General features: G+C 45.4%; 1 protein-coding gene across 2 annotated transcripts in view; it reads left to right on the top strand.

The window, feature by feature from the left end:
• Positions 1-22073, top strand: part of LOC137323031 (progesterone receptor-like) — a 268780-nt gene that overhangs the window by 239260 nt on the left and 7447 nt on the right. For both annotated transcript variants that reach the window (XM_067986390.1, XM_067986389.1), the window contains one exon: positions 21448-21605. In XM_067986390.1, coding sequence (XP_067842491.1) covers positions 21448-21605 — 158 coding nt within the window. The remainder of the gene's footprint in view (positions 1-21447; positions 21606-22073) is intronic.

The following is a 22073-nucleotide window of genomic DNA, read 5'->3' as shown; positions in this document are numbered from 1 at the left end:
ATATTAATTGGGAATTGACCTCCTGTATTATTTATGAACAAAATTTTTTTTAAAGTTCCTCTCTATCATCCTGTAACTTTCTCTTTGTTTCCCACCCTCTTATTTTCTGTCTCCCTTGTTCAGTCCTTCTGCTGATCTTCCAATCTTTCTGTATCCTACTTTCTTTCTCTGTCTTTATGCGTACGGTTCTCATATATTTTCTCTCGTTGTCTCAATCTCTCTCTTTATCTCTAACACTTTTTCTTATTTTTCTTCCTCTTTCCTGTAAGAAAAGTAAGCATTTTTAAGTACATTTATATGACTGCTGTGAGTTAGGAACATAGGAAAGGAGTCTGAGCCTGTTCTCCCATTCAATGAGATCATGGCTGACCTGTATCCTAACTCCATTTACCCGCCTTGGCTCCATATCCCTTTATACCCTTGGCTAGCCAAAAGCTATCTATCTCAGATTTAAAATTAATAATTGAGCTAGCATCTACTGCTTTTTGTGGGAGAGAGTTCCACACTTCTACCTCCCTTTACGTGAAGAAGTATTTCTTAACTTCTCTCCTGAATGATCTGGCTCTGATTTTAAGGTTATGTCCCCTTGTCCTAGACTCCCCCACCAACAGAAAAAGTTTCTCTACCCTATCAATTCCTTGCAAAATCCTAAAAACCTCAATCACATCACCCCTTAACCTTTATATTCCAGGGAATACAAGCCTAGTTTATGTAATCTCTCCTCATAATTTAACCCTTGGAGCCCCGGTAATATTCTGGTGAATCTGCGCTGCACTCCTTCCAGGGCCAATATATCTTTTCTAAGGTGCGGTGCCCAGAACAGTACACAGTATTCCAGATGTGGTCTAACCATGGTTTTATATAGCAGTAACAAAACTTCCTCCCCTTTATATTCGAGCCCTCTACATATAAAGGATAACATTCCATTAGCCTTTTTGATTATTTTTTTGTACCTGACCACTACATTTTAGTGAATTGTACATGGACCCCTAAATTTCTTTGGATCTGTACTGTACCTAGATTTTCACCATTTCAAAAATCCTTGGATCGATCCTTTTTTTGGTCCAAAATGGATGATCTCACAATTACCTGTGTTGAAATCCATCCGGCACAGTTTTGCCCACTCACTTAATCGTTGCTAAAGTAATAGTTGGGTGCAGTGATGGGAAGTATTTTTGGCCAATATTCATACATATCCACAAGTGTTACTTTATCTGATCTCATTCATGGTTATTTTCCCTACTAGTTTGTTACCAACTGAGTCAATAGTGAAGCATGCATTATGCTTTCTTTTTTGCTTTTCTGTGAGAAAAAAATGTTCTGAGGCATGATGTGATATTACTGTGATATCATGGGCTAGAAATTCAGCCGTGTAGCGCCCGTTGTTTCGGTGCTACGCGGCCTCCTGAATTTCCAAAATGGCGTCTGGGATGTACGCATCTAGCGTGACGTGCGTCGGACGCCATCTTGGTAAAGGGGTTTGCGCAGGCACAGATAACGAACACCAGCAGCATGTAAAGTAAGGAGAATATGCTTTAGATCAGTGTGCAATGCTGATTTAAATGCATAGACACCATTTTGGCACTTAATGCTGCAGCCAACGCACTGTCTTAACCACGACTAGTTAAACATGTCCTAGACAGCCTGGAGGACCCCCCCCCCCCCACCCCCCCCCCGCAGCGCTATTTAAAGCGACCATGCAAGATTTACAGGTTAGTTGCTAGATTATTGGTTCTGGCTGCTGATGCATTTGTACCTGTATTTGGAGGTCTCCTATACTTGAATACTAGGACTAGGGTACATAGCCCAACATTTAGAGCCAGAACTTGCAGGAGTGAAGTTAGGAAATGCTTCTACACGCAAAGGGTGGGGGAAGTTTGGAACACTCTTCCGCAAACTGTAGATGATGCTGACTCAATTGTGAATTTTAAATCTGAGATTGATAGATGTTTGTTAGCCAAGGGTATTAAGGGATATGGGGCTATGGTGGGTATATGGAGTTAGGTCACAGATCAGCCATGATCTTATTGAATGGCAGAACAGGCTCGAGGGCCTAAATGCCAGTGCGTGTGACCTGTGACTTGTGGGTGTGCGGCTTGCAACAGTAGTAATGTGTGAAGGTGAGAGGAAGCATCTTATTGGAAGAGTTGAGTACTGATTGAAAGAGTTTGTTGGTAGGTGGGTGATGGGGTGTAGTGCGTGGTGCAGTTGGTAGGAGATGCCACTTGACAGTTGACCTCACTCACCTTGACTGCTCATGTCAAAGCAATGAACTTCTTCCTGCACTGCATCCATGTTCGTGGTGCTATGTGCCTGGCAATGACTTCGTCCCCTACTGCCTCCCACTGCCTCAGGAGCTTATGTTAGGAGGGCCTCTTTCCCTCCTGTGGATATAGGATGCCCCTCCTTCTGTCCACCTCTTACACCAAGGCCACTAGTGCATCAGCAGAGAACCTTGGTGCACGCTCTCTCGCAGGCCTGGTACAAACTCAAAATGCCAGATTGGTGAGTCTGGCGTGCAGATTAGAGGATGTGGGATTTAGTAGTGTGCAATCTTTATTCAATGCTTTAACATAACTCATCAGTTTGTAAACATAGGGATGAAACCTGCATCTGTGTTTGACGTGTGCGATGTCTGATCTCCGTTCAGACTCCGTATCTTATTTTTTGCAAATAAGAGGTGCTGGCTGCCTTTAAGAGGGTGCAGGTTTCCTTTAAGAGGAGCGAGCAACTCACCCAAGATTTGGGCACCCCATGCTGTTGAGAAACGGAGTGAGCAGAGAAAATGGAGAGACGAACGTTGCTAATCCTCCATGCTCCATAATTGGAAAAAGTACCAGATGGGAGATGAGGAGATTTTTTTTAACGCATAGAGTTGTTATCTACCTGAAAGGCTGGTGGAAGTAGATTTAGTAGTAACTTTCAAAAAGGAATTGGATATATACTTGAAAAGGAGAAATTTGCAGGGCTATGGAGAAAGAGGGGGAGGTCGGACTAATTGAATAGCTCTTTCAAAGAGCCAGCACAGGCACGATGGGCTGAATGGCCTCCTCTGTGCTGTATGATTCATTGATTCTAACTACTTATCCTCTTGGCCTCACTTGCTGCTATTTCCTGTCATCAGGCACACTGGTAAGCTGGCTCAAACTTGGTATATATTTACCCACTTCCACTCTTCTGGCAGGAGAAGCTGGCACACAAGAGAAAGGAGATGACCAGCACAGGGGGATGTCTTCCCACTCTACAAGCACTCACCCCTATGAAAGAGGCTGTTGTAGTGTAACATTGATGCACAACAGCCAGCGTCGGAGATGGCGAAGCTAGAGGCCTGGCACAGCAGGGTTTGTAGGCATCATTCCAACTCTTCTTCTACTTAACTCTTTCAGTCATGCACTCACTAACCTGCTGAACATGACACTGGTATGGCATAATGTTGCTACTGATTGGAAGTGCTTGCCATTGGTACTACGTGCGAACCCTTGTCCCCCTCTCTTTTTTCTAGGTCTATCAGAATACTTGGATGCTAATGCCAGACAGAGTGAAGATGAAAGCCTTGATAACTACAGACCATCATTTGGTCTTACCATTCCAAGCATCAGAACAGACGTCGGCATCCTGCATGACTTAGATAGTGAGGGGGTTGCACTGGGGGATTCACTGAGCACATGTGAACGGGAACAGGTGGAGGTGGCAAGGAAGGCAAAGAAAAGAGCTAATGAGGTCCTGCTCACATGCCAGCTCTGCTGAAAAAGACAGAGATGCAGACTTCAGGGGCCCAGCATTTAAAAAAGGATGATTTCTGTCTGCAACAGTTGCTGAAGGTATTGGACTGCCTTCCAGGGAGCTCCAGAAAACATGTCTGATAGTCTGGTGAAGTACATGTGTGGGGTTCTCACACATGCCATTGACACTCTGCAGTCAACCATAGACCATGTGGTCACCTCAATGGCTACTGCATCTGAGCTTCCCCTGCCTCCACGTGTCCACGACACTAGTAATAGCATCTCTCAGGGATTCTCATAAAGCAGTCACGCAGGCCCTGGGCTCAATTCTCTCTGCCTTGAACAGGCTGGGAGCTCAAATAAATAAAGGCTTCTCTTGGCTCAGTAATCTCCCAGTATCTGCTCTCCTACAGATTAGTAGTAGTGCTGAGCTGCAGCTTAGTAGCAGGACAGCCATGTAATGGAAATGGAAAAGGTGGCCATCTCTCATATCTGGACCTTTATAACTTCCTGAACCAATGCCTGCCCAGCAGATGCCGCGTTATTGTAGTCTACAACTGGGCCCTCTCAGGGATGAGCTCCGAGAGATCACTGACCATGAGCATCTCATAAGCCCTTGATTGAGCCACACCACTTCCCATGCTACTGCCACTGGGGGAGCACCTCATAGAAGCACCAGAGTAGCTAAGAGCACTTCAGAAAGGTAGTAGGGTCCCACACCAGGGTCACAAATAGTCTGTAGGCCTTTCTGTAAGCCAGTAAAACCAAAATGCCATTTGAAGTCCTTGTGTTAAGAGAATATTTCTGTAATGGCTGGTGATCTTGCAATATAAAGTGACCAAAGGAGCACTTTTGGTATTTGAACAGATGCTGTTAATTATAGGGTGGAAGGACTGGGCAGATGTTTATCATGACTGTTAATGAAGGGGAGAAGGGCTTGTTCAGCTGAAGTTCTCTTCATTGAGCTACTGCCAATCAGCTCTGGAGCAGTTAACTGTTGGGCCCCTTCCGCATCCTCAGTACCCTCCATTTCAGCAGTGTCCACTCGCACATCTTGCTGAAGGCCCTTCTCCAATGGTGGCTCCACATGCAATCAACATTATATCAAAAAGTTATGCAGCATACAGCACACAGTGACCATACGGGACACTTGGGGCTCGATTTTCCAGTGAAGTAGCGAGTGCATTGAGGGCAGGGGGGCTCCAAAAATTGCGGAAATCCCGAGTGGGTTCGGATTCCGGCTCCAACCTGCAGACTTCTGGGTTCCCCAATGACGCGTCTAGGTGTGCGGGCACCTCCCAAATGCAGAAGTCCCAATGGCAATTAAAGCCAGCGGGATGATAGTTAAGACATTTATTTAGATACTTAAAGTATTTAATTTTGTCCACATTAAGGCATTTGAAACATCCCCAGCATGTTTGTCAGGGTGTGAGAAACACTTCATGTTCTGCCAGACATGTTTCAGCCAGCAGCCAGTTGGACATTCAAATGTTTGTTTGACAGATGGGGAGTAAAGGTAAGTTATTGCAGCAGAGCACTCAGTTCTTTCACACAAACTTTTGGCTGCGAGATCTTTGTGTTTTCACTGAAAATTCTTACTTTCCACTCACAATTCTTCTGTTCACACATATTCAACAACTTTTCGGACCCCCTCAAACTCACACCGTCAGGATGGGGGGGGCGCGATGGCTGCATTCACCACTACATCCGAGGACGAGCAACATCACCATCCTCGCCAGGCACGGCGTGCACCTCCGCCACTTGCAGCTCCACAACATAGTGCTGCACCACAGGCATCTGCACAAGAGCACACGGCAACAACAGAGAGGGTGCAGCTTGAGGAGGCCCCATCCACATCTGCCACCCACATGGAGGAGGAGGAGGAGGAGGAACCCATGGGCAGAGCAGCAGCTCACCTGGTTGCTCGTGAGGCCAGGGAGTCACTGATATGTGAACGGTTCTCCTAACATCAGAAAGTGTGAAGAGTCCAGTCGTCACGCCACCTAGAAAGAGCAGCACCCACACCAGGCCACCCACCCCTCCCTGCGCAAAACAGTCTCGCAAGTACACATACAACCACTGTAAAGTGAGAGATTTCCTCCCATACCTGTGCCACAATTCCACTCATGCAGGAGTTGGACTCCTCCATCCTGTGCGCTATTGTGGACAGTGTGTGTGGCATCTGTTCCAGTACCTCGCAAATGTGCTGCTGTCCCTCGATCATTCTCCTTTTAAAGGATGGTCCCTAGAGTTCCGCATCTGCGTCCAGCTGAGCAGAGCCTGGAGAGGAGTGCTCCCACCGACACGGACTCTCCACAGCTGCCCCTGCCACCAGTGTCTGCTCGTGCTCACACATGTGTGGTAACTCACCAGGTGCCAACCCAACTGACTGAGGACCAGGACCCACCGAGGTGTGAGTATCTGCGCTGGTGGATGGCTCATGAAGATGTGACGGTGCACCCTCAGAGGCCGGCAGGTCCTCTGAGGTATCGCCCTCTGCTGTCACAGCGGTCGCTGAAGGCCTGTAGGAGAACAGAAGGCAATATTAAGCATCATCACAGATTGTCATGTTGCGATGAGCATGCTGAGGTGCTGAAGATGGCAAGGCATGTTAACATCAATTCATATTGTGTGTGATGAATGTTAAAGTTGTGTCACCATGAGTTTGTCGGGTGCCAGTCTCGGCGTCCCCGACGGACAGGCACTCGAGGGTTCGGCTGAGCTCCAGCACCTCCTGCTTTGCGTCTGTAAGGACGTTGGTTTGTCGCAGCCCCCCTCCCGTCCTCACCCTCTCCCGTGCATTTTACGCTCTCTTCTCCTAGAAGGGGAGAAAGAACAGACGTGTGAGTGAGTGATGGTAACGTGGCCAACTGATGAATGGGTTGGATGAGGCTGACCGTGAAAGAGATGCATCAGAGGGTGAGTATGAGACAGGGCCATGACATTGTATGAGGATTGGGTTGAGTGGTGGTTGTGGGATGAGTAATAGGGAGGTGAGGAAGTGCAGGTAAGTTGAGGATGAGCCTTAAGTAGTGTGAGGAGTGATGTGATAGAGTAGTGTTGGCAGTGCAGAATGAGTTGGGGGGTGGGGGCGGGGATGTGAAAGACAGAGTGAAGGAGAATGAGTAAGTGTACTCACCTTGGCTGACCTAGTTAGGTCATTGAAGCGCTTCCTCGACTGGACCCAGGTGCACGAGATGTTGCTGCTGCTGGTGACCTCCTCTGCCACCTTGAGCCAGGCCTTCTTGGTGGAAAAGGCAGGCCACTTCCTCCCGTTTGCCAGGTAAAACACATCCTTCCTCCTCCTCACCCCATCCTGTAGCACCTGGAGTGAGGCATCGTTGAATCTTGGAGCAGCCTTGCCCCGGTGCTGCTCCATTGTGCTGTGTGGATATTTGCTCCAAGAAAAGCCATTGTAGCAATGCCCCTTTAAACAGAGCTCCTCCAGCTGACAGCTTGTGATGCGGGTGCGCAGTCCGCCCACTGTGCAGCTTTCAGACGGCAAACCCAGAAGCCACGTTAAGTGGCTCCAATTGAATCGCGATCGCGTGGGAAACGGACATTTTTTATTGGCCGGGTTACCCGCGCGCCCATTCACCCCCCCCGCTGCTATCCTGCCTCCACTCTAATATCGGGGCCTTGGTGTGGGCAGAATTGCAGGAATGTCACCAGATGTGCCCAGGCATCTGAATTAAAAACAGAAAATGCTGGAAATACACAGCAACGGTAGAGCAGCATCTGTGGAGGGAGAAACAGAGTTAACGTTTCAGGTCAATGATCAATGAATTAAGATAAGTTTTACTAATTTTATGGACGAGTTACCCACAAGCTCGTGCAAAAAAATGTATTGAAAAGCTCCATGCAGCTTTAACTGAGACTAGCTGAGGAATCATTTAAATTGTTTGAGATGGCTGCCTAATGTCTTCTATCACCCATGGTTTGTGTGAGGTAGCAGGAAGTGGTGTTAGTCAGGAGACAGGAAGTCACATCAGCATCTTAATGATGTCGCTCAATCCCAATCTGCATTTATTCAAGGGTCCTATCTGTTTTAGGGAGCTTTGGTGGACTCCCCCAGAAAATCAGGCAACTTCTAATGTTGGCGCAAACTGGGCGAAACAATCCAACACACCATTATCCGCCTGCTCTCACCCTGTTTTCAGGTGCAAATGGACATTTAACAGCAAATTAATGATGTAGATTTTCACACTTATAAAACAATATCAACATGTTATTTAGCATCAACTCTAGCAGCATGTTATCAGATCAATTTTTTACTTCATGCACAACTATTTGAAACTGTTATAGACACAATAGGGCATTTTTACTCAGGGCGGGAATCGGGGGTGGAGGCTGACGGGGGCGGTGAACTGTCCGGCCCACCCAGAGCATGCCCCGACTCTGACTCCCGCCTGAAGCCGGAAATGGAAACACTCTCCAGCAAGGTAAGTACAGATTGATGGGGGACTCGGCAAGTCCGTGATCGAGGAAGGGGGAAGCCCAGGTCAGGTGAGGGTGACGGTATCCAAGGTATCACACGGAACCTTTAAAAAAAACTTTAAAGGCCTGGATCTTTGCTGCCACCAGCTTTTGCTGGTGGGCCGGAGACCGGGCGGGCCGTAGTCTGACCTGCGGTTAAAAGGGGGTGCACGCCCTGATGGCATCATCAGAGTGCGACTGCCGTTTAAACTAGGTCCCGTTCCTCTGGGACGAGCAACCTTCCCGTGCCTTGTCAGGTAAGTAAAAATTGTGGGCGGAAGATACCCCCCGCCACCTTCTCGCGCCCCCCACCCCCCCGCACAATTCCTGCTGGGTGGGTGGGATGAAAATCGGCCATAATGGTGCATAAACAAATGTTTTCAGCCTCCCTCCCCCCCATTAAATGAGAGTTTCTAACTCAAAGCTCAGAATTTCAATGAGTTTCTATAATGGTCCTCAGTGCAATGTACAATTTACCAGCTTCCCAACTAACATTTTATCACATGAATCCGCCGTGCACAATAATGATTTATCACTTCGGTTGTTTTTAGCCTTTAACACCCTGATCTGAAGAAGCAGGGAGAAGTACAGATTTAACAAGGAGGCATTGAAAAATGCAAATTAATTGGTTACATTGTTTGGTGTGATTAATAGTCAGTGTTGTCCTGTTTGTTTAGGGACTTTTAACTGAATGATTATTTTTAGCATTAATCACACATTTTGTAAATGCCAAAAACAATAGGGTACAATTTTCAATGTGGATGCAGTTTACTCCCAAATGGATAGAAACAGGGGTAGAGCTCATCCAAGGTGAAGTGTGCTGCTTCCACACAATTTTACGTAGTCAGCTCAATATCATAATTATGCACAGTTTCATAGTTGTGAATAGGACATGTGGAGGGAGCACACTGGTGATGGGAGTGGGAAATTGCAATACAGCCAAAATTTTAAAGGGACAATTAAAGGGAAATTTCAGAATAGAAAATCTGAATCCTTGCAGTCTTAGGAAAAGGAAAGACTTAAATGACATTTACCTATTAAATCCTTTGCCAAGGCTGATGGGGGAGAGGGAAAAGAAATGATAAGCTAAACAAAGTGAAAGGAAACCCAATGTGCAAGCACAAACCTACAGGCAAATGACAGAGCAGTCCAGCATCTGACCCTTGATGATGGCTGCTGAAGTGGAGGTGGTGTTGCTTGAGGTGGTTGCAAGCAGGGTGGCCCACTATGCCACTCCAAAACACCATGCCCTTGGTCAGCATTGCAGCGTGCCTAGAAGAAGGATGTCCTTGCAGCAGATGGCACAGCTCTGCATCTGGGTCTTTGATGATCTGGACCCTGTGGAAACAGTTCCCTAGGATCATTGTCATGTAGGTGCACCAATCCCTGCAGATATGGTTGGTGGCATCTTGGCATGGGCATCCACTTAATCTATGCTGCTATTGATCATCCTGGCATTTTTCCTTTCATGCAGTCCAACTGAAAGCATGATATAATGTGATCAGACTGCTTCCAAAGAATCATCCTGCAGTACAGCTAGTGAGGCTTTCACATATTGTATTTGTGTCATTTGGTTTTCCTTGTGAATTGGAGCCTTCACGTGCACTAATCCTCTGCCAGCTCTAAGTTTGTGAACCTCTGTCTGTAGCTGAGGGTGTGAGGGTGGGCACACAACACCTCTGGTCAATCCTCCACTGGTCTTCCATGCTTCCTTTAGCAAGCTGAGAAAGGTTATTCCCATTGGGAAATCTGTTACAGTAATGGAGCTGTAGAAAAAAAAGCAGCTGAACAATAGCCACAAAACCTAAGTGGTAGCAGAAAAAAAACACCAAAAAATGAATGAAGAACTGATGGGCACGTCCTGCCCCTGTTTTACAGCCACCAGAAATACACATGTTACATAAAGTGGGCGAAAATCTGACATAATCGAACGCTGCCCATTCTTCTTGTTGATTCATCTGATTAACACATGCAAATCAGGCAAACTTGAACAGAAAATCCATGCTAACGTATTATAGTTAATTTCCTATGGCAATGTTAATAAACCTAAGGATATTATGGAACAGATTTCCCTGTTCCTGCTGCTGGGGCTATTGGATTGCCTGGGCACAATGCTAACAGGAAAATCTGGTGGCAATGATCACAGTGATTGTATGGGAGCATGCCTGACTTACTATCCATTTAATATTTAAATAACCCCAAGGCCAGAAGGTCTTTGTGGCGGGCAGATGTCTCGCCATGCTGGAGATGCGCCCCAGTTCTGCTAAAGCAGAATATATGGGCCTGCATATCAATGCCTGAGCAGGGGGCAAGGTATAATATGAACAGGATGGTACTAGCCCTAAGCATGGAAGAAGCCCCTAGCTTCAGCCTCCTGTACTTCCTCAGTGATTCTGCAGCCAGTGATGTCCAGGGTAGCCTCCTCTAATGGTGCTAAGGTCGTGCAATGCTTTCATCCTCCTCCAGTTTTGCTCTGCCCCCTTTTATTACGTACTATCCTGTCCATTCTGTCTCGTACTAAATGAGCATGCATCATGCAGCTAGGTTGGCATACAAGGATTTCCTGTGCTAAGCCCTGTTCAGATTTTTGTGACTATATTTTGAGGTACAAGTTGCTGCTTGTACTTGACCCATGCTACAGTATGGCCATGTTTGGTAAGCATTCAGCACACTGTTAGTCTCACGACAAGACTGCACTGGATTATCTTCTATTAATGTTCAGCACAAAATGCTTTATAAGTTGTGAGGCATAACTTGGGGCAGATATTTAGCATTGAAAACTGTACTTTAGCATTACCTTATCAACCTTCTGAAGGTCAGTGATCTTCTTCCTGACCTGTATCAAGGCCTGCTGAGTTCTGGACACAGCAGTCTAGATATTCTGCTTTCACAGAAGTGGTGCATCTTTGGTACGGCCGATGTAAAGCTCCTCCCAAAAAATTGATTTTTTAAAAAATTGAGGCATTGCTCAACAGTCAATTCTATAGGGTTTAGGGACTTTTAAATTTTAAATGGCTTCCACACCACCCATAGCAATGATGGGCACCAGAGATGAACAGGCATCCCCTGTGTCCAGTGTTGCTATGGTACAAAGGACAGGAAATATGTTGGATCACATATTTTGCTCATTTGCATATTATTATAATATGCCCACCCAATTATGGGCAGATGTGTTTTACGTCCTCTGTCATTCTAGTATGAAATCTCAGAAACAGTGGGGGTGAGTGAGGAGCCAGTGGATCAACTCCCATTGCATTTCCCAGCTGAATTACACTCAAGAGGAAAATTTAGGCCTGAACTTACCAGCTTACCAGCTTGCTCAACAAATCAATTTTGAGGAAGGCACCTGTCTGTACCATAAAGGACAGGTCTCCTTTCCTACACTTCCGGAATAAGCATTTCCATTGTGTGGTCGTCAAATTTGGCCTTTTGAGCTTTTGCCACCTAAATTTTTCAGGAAAGTAAACTGCAAGTCCTGCCCTCCCTTGTGTAAATGTCCTTCTTATCCCATTTAACCACTACTGTCTACTGTAATCAGTTCTGACACTTCACTGGTCAGCCCACTGTGCAGACAGCCGATCCCCCAATTTCTACTTGAAAAAGGGAATATCGAGCAGACAAGAAATGTTTTTAATGCATTTTTAATAACCCGAGTATCACATCAACAACAGTTTCTTGGCTATAATTAACAAAGGAAATCTTCCCCCATTGTATTTGCATTTTTTTAACAAAATACCCTTAGTTATATTTTCATGGGCTAGTAGGGAGTGGAATGTGTGTTGGTCCACCTGTCGAGACAAGGCTGAATATACTGCATTCTATGCAGCATATTTACGCAGAAGTTTGGATGTTTAGCAGCCTAACCATCTTTTTATGTTTTAAAGGTTGCTAATGTGTTGCTAATGAGAAGAAGGGATTGGAAAAGATTCTGGTGAGAGAGCTACTGCAACAAAGCCGCTAGAAAACATTGAAAGATATTAGGGTTGGTCAGTTAGTGTAGTACTAGTGGCCATTTTGAATCTAAAACTTTTATGGTGGAGTTTTGTCCCCACCCAGACTGAATTTAAAATGGAGTGTTACCATCGAAATAGCTTCTCATGGTATGCGGGAGTCTTGTATATGTTACAAAGTACATTACAGCCATCCATATCACGGTAGTTTAAATTGCATGTGGCTCATAAATTTGTACAGTAAATGATGGGGTGTAGTTTATGTTGAAAAAACAAAGAACAATGCCCAGGATTTGGCAAATTTGGTGGATCTGGTCTCTTTCTCACAGCAAGGTTAAAAGTACGATTACTGACATCAAAATTGGGGGGGGCTTCAAAGGATAGGGAAGAGATGAAGACAGCAGGAAGAGGCGCAGGGGCCAGGAGAAGCCCAAACAGGTAAGTTTTTTTACTTTCCTTGTGAAGCCAGGAGGACCAGAAGTGCTCCTCTTAATCCCACAAGGAACGTTAGGCCTCCCCTGCTGCAGACTCCCATCCCATGAACATGAGACCACCACGAGACAGCGCCAGAAGTCGATCCCACCACTGCACCCTGTGTCAGCGGGCGATCTCTGGGCTGCATAATTACTGCCACTTCCCGCCGACCTCCTACCTGTTCTGGGCGGGAAGTCAGCCGGCAGGATTTAAATGAATCTCAGGAGTTAAAATAGCGCAGGCCTCATTTCTGGAGCAGTGGGTGAGTTACTCACCTTGCTGTGAACCCACCTAAAACCCGCTTGGAGTTAAAATCAGACCCTATGGCTTTAGACTACAGGACACAAAAAAGGAGAGGGGATTTAGAGGTATTGTTGCATAGCTCACTGAAACCAACAGTGCAGCTGCATTAAGGGCAGCTAACTGGATCTTGGGGTGTATATCCACAGGGATGGTGTATAGATTCCATGAGGTGATAATGAGTCTGTATATGGCACTGTAAGGCCCTGCCTTGAGTACTGGGTACAATTCTAGTCACTGTACTACAGCAAGGATATCCAGGCAGTGAAGGCAATGCAGAAAAAAACAACCAAATTAATAATTGAGGCATCTGAGCTTTGGGGAGAGTTTGAAGTGCTTGGAAATGTTTACTTTGGCGAAGAGAAGGCTCAGGGCAGATATTATTCAAGTATTCAAGATTCTTGAAAAGTATACAAATTGAATCCTGATATGCTTGAGATTGCCACAAGCTCTAGAATTGAGGAACACAGGCTAAAGTTTAGAAGAGGATAGGTACTCGGACAGTTTAGATTTAGCTGTTTTACACAGAGTGGCGAACGTATGGAATGGACTGCCAGAGGAGGCAACCAATGGTGTAAATTGGACATTGGAAAACAGGCCCATTAAGTTCTGTAGCCACAGAAAACTCTAGAAAGACGTAAGCAGAGCAACCCTGCACCCTATACCTGCTGGATGCTCATTAACTTCCACTTCTGCCACCCTTTGAACATCAGTACCCCACCAGTGCTTCACCACAACACCATCTAATTGTCATGAAGTGTCTGTATCTGTGCTCATGCTTAATGCAAGTGTATGCGATGACGGTTTGTGCCCTGGCAACTGTTCTTTTCTAGATGTGGTAAAGACCACTTATTTCTTCCTGCTTTGTGGAGAAAGAAGATAGGACATTATAGGGTAAATTTTGTGACTTCACTTGCAGCCAGCATATATCAGAAGATCACAGGCTGTACAGGCACAATTTTCCTACATACGCAGCTGTGAGCGAGGTCCCAGCTGCAGCACAGAGCCTCATAAGATTTCCCCTTACAAGTGTACAAGCACATTTATCCAGTTGGATATTGTATTATTACACAAACTACTGAGCACTTGTGGATATGTTGATGTAACTTGTGCAAATTGTGGAACGTGAGATTAATATCATACATGTTATGAGTGCCAGTCGTGGCTCAGTAGTAGCATTCTCACTTCTAAGTCAGAAGGCTGTGTGTTCAAGCCCCACCCCAGAGACTTGAGCACATAATCCAGGCTGACACTTCAATCCAGTAGGGGGAAGTGCTGCACTTTTGGAGGTGACATCTTTCAGATGAGATGTTAAACTGAGGCCCTGTCTGCCCTCCCAGATGGACGTAAAAGATCTGACGGCATTATTCAAAGAAGAGCAGGGGAGTTCTCCCGGTGTCCTGGCCAATATTTATCTCTCAACCAACATCACTAATAACAGATTATCTGGTCATGTATCTCATTGCTGTTTGTGGCATCTTGCTGTGCACAAGTTGGCTGATGTATTTCCCTACATTACAACAACGACTTCAAAAGTACAGTCCCCACCGCTTATAGCTGGTGTGTTGGTGTTAACACGATTAGCCCACTAATTGCGGTGGATGGTGTATCATTTTTTACAGGGACTAAGGCCTTCCTCGCTAATGGAGGACTGAGAGCAGTGAACGGAGCACACACACTCGTTGTCACAGCTAGGCACCACTCCACACTCATTTGTTTAAGCTTCTTCCCTTCACAGAAGGAGAGGCTCTCTCCTAAGTGAGCGCACACTGCCACGTCCCTCCGGAACTGATCACTCTGTTCACCTCCAACATTGGGAGAAATGCCTCTTCCTACATCTACTGGTTGATGAGTGAACTCGACAACCCTGACGACCACTAAATCTAACTTAATAAAACCCGTTGGGACCCGACAAAAAAACCCAGACACAGATACAGAATGATCCACGTAGGGATAGAAATACAAATACAGTGTGATAATGGGGTGGGTAAAGCTTATTAAATTGCCCGTAATAGCCGGCTTGTTTAATGTGTTATATGTGGCAGCTTTGTAATTGACTTCATTGGAAATGACAAATGGTTCGTGCCATTTGCCTGGTATAGACGGCTGCTCGTGGTAAGCGTGTATGGTCGGTATAAATGGTGAGGACTATACTTCATTGGTTGTAAAACACTTTGGGATGTCCCGAGGTCATGAAAAGCATTATATAAATGCAAGTCAACACACCCTACCAACCTGCTCAAGTCCTAACACCTTTGAGAGCTTCCCTCTTGAATAATGTCACAATTCTCATGATGATTTGGCCCACAGAAATTCCTTCCTTCAGTGTCTTCTCTTTGCCATCATAGTTTAATGTAATTAATGTAATCATGTTTTAGCATTTACTATCTTCCTTGCTACATCCTTCTTAATGTCTCTCCGGTGAGCACAGCACATTTTTGCAAATATCTATAACAACTATAACCTTCCTTTATCTCCATGTCTGCCCCTCACTACTACATTTCTTGCCTTACCTTACTATTAAGTCATGCAATTTCTTCAGCATCTCACCAGGTTCTCACAATGTTAGGCACGGAGCTCACATGCCCTGCGATGCATTGCCGTACTTGTTGCCTGCAGTGGATGCTTATCGGATGCCCTCATGGACCAAAAAAGTCATCCGTTTTTTCCATTACTCAGTTGACAAAGACCGGCAGGGCACAGTCAGTAAAATTAGCTTTCCAAATGTGCCAATGAATCGTTACAAACATTGTATATTCCACGATTTCACAGGGGCAGATTGTCCTCTTCTGCGCTTGGGCATAAATAACCACCTGGGTGGAGCCCAAAGAGGAAAATTGGGCAGGGAGTGTCACATACCCATAACAGATCCCATCTGATTTTTCAGTCCATAAATTCAAATGGCATCCAATCCTATTCACCCAATTTTTCTCTATGCTCTCTGCCCAAACAATTATTTACACCCGAGTGCTAGAGGAATATCGGCCCACAAATGTTATTTATGCTGGGTAATGTGGCTTGATACCTGCTCGTGAAGCACTAAAGTATCATATTAAAGTGTGTTGTGATTGCAACATCGTATTGCATGCAATTGCACATTGTAAAATCGTATATACCCACCATTTTTACAACACTAAGTTAGGTGGCACAGTAAGTGGTGTAGATGGGAGCAGAAAGTCACAATAGGACATTGATAGATTAAGTGAGTGGGCAAAACTGTGGCAAATGGAGTTTGGTTCATCCACTTTGGACCTAACAAAGCTAGATCAGAGTATTTTCTACATGGTGAGAAGCTAGGAACTGTGGAGGAGCAGAGAGATTTAGGGGTCCATGTATATAAATCACTAAAAACTAGTGGACAAGTACAGAAACATTTTAAAAGGCTAATGGAATGTCAGCCTTTATCTCAAGGGGACTGGAATACAAAGAGGTGGAAGTTAGGCTACAGTCGTATGAAGATCTGATTAGACCGTATTTGGAGTATTGTGTTCAGTTCTGGGCACCGCACCTCAGGAAGGATACAATGGACTTGGAGGGGGCAGAGTGCAAATTCATCAGAATGATACTGGGGCTAAAAGGGTTAAATTATGAGGACGAATTGCATAAACTAGGCTGGTATTCCCTTGAGTATAGAAGATTAAGGGATGATCTAATTGAGGTGTTTAAGATGATTCAAGGATTTGATAGGATAGATAGAATCTATTTCCTCTGGTGGGGACATGCAGAACAAGGGGGCATAATCTTAAAATTAGTTCAGGGTGATGTCAGGAAGCACCCCTTCACACAAAGGGTAGTGGAAGTCTGGAACTCTCTCCCCCAAAAAGCTGTTGAGGTTCTTTCACAGAAACAGATTGATAGATTTTTGTTAAGTAAGGGTATTAAGAGATATAGAATCAAGGTGGGTAAATAGAGTTAAGATACAGATAAACCGTGATCTAATTGAATGGCGGAACAGGCTCGAGGGGCTGAATGCCCTACTTCTGTTGACTGTATTCTGTTTTTCCTGTGTCCTATTTTTTTGAGAATTATAAAGATCTGTGAAAAAGGAGCATATAACCACTTTTTTGAAAAAAGACAAAAATACAGCCATAAGATCACACTTGGTAATAAATATCCAGTGAGTAAGGTATGTTTGTTAAGCTATTTAATTTGTACCATGTTACATCCCATTCAATAACTTCACTCTCTGTTGGTTGTAGACTGCCATCCGGGAATGTAGAAAACACCACATTAGTGGTTCAGCAGTAACCAGACAAGTTCTTTATTGCTGTACATTATTGGGTGTAGGGTTCAAAACCCTTTCAAACAAAGACATTTAGAAACCTGCAAACACAGTAATACAGTAAACTGTATTCTCGCAAATCCTGTTTTTCCCTCAATGACGCTGATGGCATCGGAGAAGTATGAGTTTCAGGATCGAAGACATTGTACTGTGGATAGATATCTAGATTATTAAATAAATCAGTTAGATAGACAATATTGAGCTTAAAGCATTATCAGGCTTTTAAAACACATAGCGGGTTAAATTGGATAAGGCCCGATACCAGGCGCGGGGGTTGCAGTACGCGGTTAACCCCCGCCCCGTGTTACCAATGCAGGCAGCACTCGAGATTCATGCTGTATCCTCATTTCCATGATTTATATGTGCAGCCAGCACTACCTGTGATGTTGAGTGGCTGAACGCACCCGCAGGAGGCCCGATATGGGGCATGACCAGCAAAGGCAGCCTGCAGCTCTTAAAAGGGAGGTGCACTGTCAATGAAAGCAGTGCAGGATGACAGGCAGAATGGCTGGAGCAGCAAGAGAGCGTGCCCAAAGTTCTCCAACAGAACACTGGAGGCCTTAGTGGAGGGAGTGCAGGAACGGAGAGCCATCCTGTACCAGCAGGATGACAGGAGACCCTCCAGACACCAGCTGCGGAGGCAGTGGGAGGAACTTGCTGTTGCCTGTCAGCCAGCCAGGCAAGACTGCTACAGCCCATGCCAAGATGGTGTAATGTGAAGCCAGGTATTCCCAGCACAGAGCTACTCAATGTCAACCTCCAAGGCCATCTGCACACTCCTCAATTGAAGGTCAGCAGCCTTCCACCACCCATGCCCCAGCCACTGGGGATGCACTTCGTAGGAGCACTAGGAAAGGTAAAGGCACACAAATGACAGGCACAGAGGGAATGCACAAGGGTGGATAATCCAATGTTTGATACTTGAGTTAATGTGTTACGTTATAAATTTGAAATTAAAGTCGCAGTTGGTGGTGATTTTTATTTCTGCGTCGCGGGAGGAAGCAATGTGCAATCATATGGAGGGCAATTTGATGGTCATGTGGGAGAGGACAGGTGGGTAGTGTAGGACTGTTGGGAGGTGTCACTGAGGTTAGTGATATCGCTCACGAATATGGTGAGCACACAGAGCCCTGGCAGACAGGACCTGTGCACCTTGTTGCGTCTTCCTCCATTTCCTCCTCCATCTCCTCCCCCTCCTCTTCAGCCTCTTCCTCCTCCTCTTTCTCTGCCTCTGCCTCTGGCTCAGGGTCTTGCCGGATAGGTGGTGGCAAGGTTTGTCCTCTCATTAGGGTGAGCTTGTGCAGCATACCACGACGAATCTTGACACCCGCTCAGCGGAGTACTGCAGGGCGCCACACGAACAGTCCAGGCAGCGGAAGCGTTGCTTTAGGGGGCCTGCAGTGTCTTTGACGATATTCCGTGTGGCTGCATAGCTCTCATATGCTTGCTTTGCACGTGTGTGTGCGTGCCTGACCGGAGTCACGAGCCACCTCACGAGAGGATAGCTCTTGTCACCCAGAAGCCAGCCTTTGACTTGCTGAGCCGGTGCAAAGATAGTTGGGACGTTGGACTGCTGCAGAATGAAGGCATCGAGACTGCTGCCAGGGTAGTGGGCATTGACCTCCATGATGCGTTGCGTGTGGTTGCACACCAGCTGCACTTTCTGTTCATAAAGATGGCCGAGTTGAGATGTGGACCACGCAGGGCAATATGTGTGCAGTCAATGGCATCCTGCACGCCTGCAACGCGAGCAAACCCTTGTGCTCGCTCATTCTGCTTCTCTTTGTCAAGAGGGAACGTGATGGACCTGTTGCGCAGCTCGTACAGTACCTCCATGACCTCCCTTGCAGCTGTGCACTGCAAGCTGTGAGATGTTGCACATACCCCCAGCAGAGGCCTGAAAGATCCAGAGCCGTAAAAGTTCAGCACCATGGTTACCTTGACAGTCACAGGCGATGCTGTCCTTGCCCTGCTCTGAAGCTGCAGTTGTGGCTGCAACAGTTGACAGATCTCCGTCACGACCTCGTTTGTGAACCGCAGCCATCGGATGCACTGATCTTCGCTCATGTTGAGGTAAGAGTATTGTTCCCTGAAGGCCCTCATGGGTATGGCCTCCTGCTCAGTGCCATATGCCTCCTCCTCCTCCTCCTCCCTCTCCTTGCAGCTTGACCTGCTCTGCGTGGTCTCTCTGCATGCTCCCAGTCGTGTTCTATGCCCAGCACAAGCCCTAGCAGGCCACCCATGGTTGCCAGGAATCTTGTTCAGCACACTGTTGTAAATGACACCAACAGTAATGCAGGACCTGCCAAACCACTCTTTATATACTATAACTACTCTATCCAAGTGTAGGAAGCTTCAACAAATATGTACAAATGTACCAGCAGCCAGAAGCAATAATCCAGCCACTAACCTGTAAATCCTGCATGATCCCTTTAAATAGCGCTGGTGGGGGATCCTCCAGGCCGTCTAAGACATGTTCAGCTGTTCATGGTTAAGAAAGTTCGTTGGCTGGAGCATTGATTGCTAAAATGGTGTCTATCTCTTTAAATCAGCATTGCACGCTGATCCAACGGATATTCTCCTTACTTTACATGATGCCAGCGTTCGTTATCTGCGTGTGCGCAATCACCTTTACCAAAATGGCGTCTGGCACATGTCACGCTAGATGCATGCGTGTGCATTCCGGGTGCCATTTTGGGACCTTAGGAGGCTGCATAGTGCCTGAAAAATAGGCACTTCACAGCCGAATTTCTAGCCCATAGGCTTTTGGAAACATAAGCTTTTCAACACAGCAGGTGGTAATGTAAGAAAAGGCAACAAGGGCATACCTCAAAGGCTTCAGATTGGAAAGCAATGATAGGTATGAAAAAAGCATGGGCCTCTCATTCCTCTCTGGTAATCTGTTCAAAGAACTGGGCTTTGTAAAACATCAAATAGTATTGCATCCAGCATATGGTCAAATGGTATAAGGAATGGATTTGAAGCATTGAAGCAATCAAAATTAGAGACGTCAGGACCATTAAGAATGTCTGTGCATAGAAATGAAAGGGGCTCCCTCTACATGAAAGGCCATAAACAGGGATAGTAAAGGGGTCTTTTACTTTCCATGGTTTGAGCACATGGTCTTTACATCAAAGGGTCTCCAGCCACATAATCAAAACCTAAACTGTCAATCATTCAGGTATGTAAATGATTGACGTATAGCAACAGGGAGCGATTGGACGAAAAGAATGACATTCCCCAATCCTACGTCCTATTGGTAAAAACAATATAAAAGGACGACTTTGAGAGAAGAACAGCCTCTTCACCACTCAGCAGTCACAAAGAACGCACACTGCAGTTGAACATCATGCAAGAAGAAGAGGACCTCGGGGACTGGAGAGACGATCAACGTGCAGGCCCAATGAGCAAAATCCTTGGTTTAAGGTGGTATCTATTATTGATTTGCCTGATGTGTGTATGAATTGTTAAGTCATTACATAATATCATTGTGAATTATTAAGTGTATAATGGGATTTTATAGAGGAAAGTCATATGTATGGCTTGATTTTGCTTCATGAATGCTCGTATGAATGATATCATTAAATAATTGCTTTTGATTAATGAAACTACCGTGAGTCAGGGTGACTTTCTTTGCTTGACTATTCATCCAATTCTAAGAATCACAGGAAATAAGGCATACCCTACATGGGTTTATTTTCCCTTGTTCATAAAGTTAAAAAAGCTCTTACTAAAATGTCATTTTCGGGCTAATTTCCGACCTCATGCTTCAGGCGGGCATCCTTGCTTACTGCCAATGCCAATTGCAAATTCAGGCGTGTGCTGTGCGTGATCTCCCAACCATTTAAATTAACAGGTGGAAAATTAATTGTGCTCAGGCATGCCTAAATTTCGAATGGGCGCTGCTGGTGGGTGAGATTCCCCTTATCAACCAATATTTTATTAAAAGATTTTTGCTTTAACTTAATAACAGGACGTAGCCAGAAACAACTGTACTGAAACAGTATCTCATAAATTTGTCCCTGGTGGTTCCTGGGAACACAGAAAGACTCGGAAAAATTGTCCTGATACACCGACAGGAAACAGCTTAGTATCTATTCCAGATTATTGCATAGTTTATGTCAAAAAAGCCTTAAAGCCAGCAGACAGGACTATTCCAGCAACTACCTACAGGTTTTATCAAGGACATGTATTAACATTTCTTTCAGAAAGATTTATGGAGGAACTGGCATTTGTTTTTCAGTTCCCTTGGAAGGCCTCAAGAGCCAATCCTACTTTGAAGAGATGCGGAGAGACTACATTAGGGAGCTGAGTAAAGCCATTAACTTGCAGGAGAAAGGTGCACAGAGCAGCTCTCAACGTCTTTACCAGCTCACTAAACTCATGGACTCGATGCATGAAGTAGGTGTGGTTGTTTAATGAGATATGTATTGGATAGCTTGCTTTTTCTAGTCTTCTACAGTAGTGGCCAGTAAGGATTATTATCTTAGTGTCACATGCCATATGTTTTATGGATTTATTAATGAGCTTTACCAACAGATCTCAAACACTAGGCTCCTCTGCCAGCCAATACCCAGTGATCTTTCCATAAGGAGAGATGCTGGCGGCATTAGCAGTATGAATAAAAACAAATTCTCTATTAATATGTAAACAATCTGTCATTTTCTTTCTCTCCCAATTCTCTTCATCAGTTTTCTTCCCTCCTGCAAAACTGAAGACGCTTGCCGGGCTATGGTTCCAAGAGCACCAGTCAACCTAAGTAGCACTGAGGCCAATGTGGTGCTCCTACTGCCACGCTAGCTGAGATCAGAAAATTCTGCATTGACTGAGGATTGAACATGCTATCTTCCTACTGTAAATGGCTCTGCA

Source organism: Heptranchias perlo, chromosome 6 (genome assembly GCF_035084215.1).
Source record: "Heptranchias perlo isolate sHepPer1 chromosome 6, sHepPer1.hap1, whole genome shotgun sequence".
Taxonomy (NCBI): Eukaryota; Metazoa; Chordata; class Chondrichthyes; order Hexanchiformes; family Hexanchidae; genus Heptranchias; species Heptranchias perlo.
Note: the sequence above shows the minus strand (reverse complement) of the source record. Positions and strands in the feature narration are given on the sequence as shown.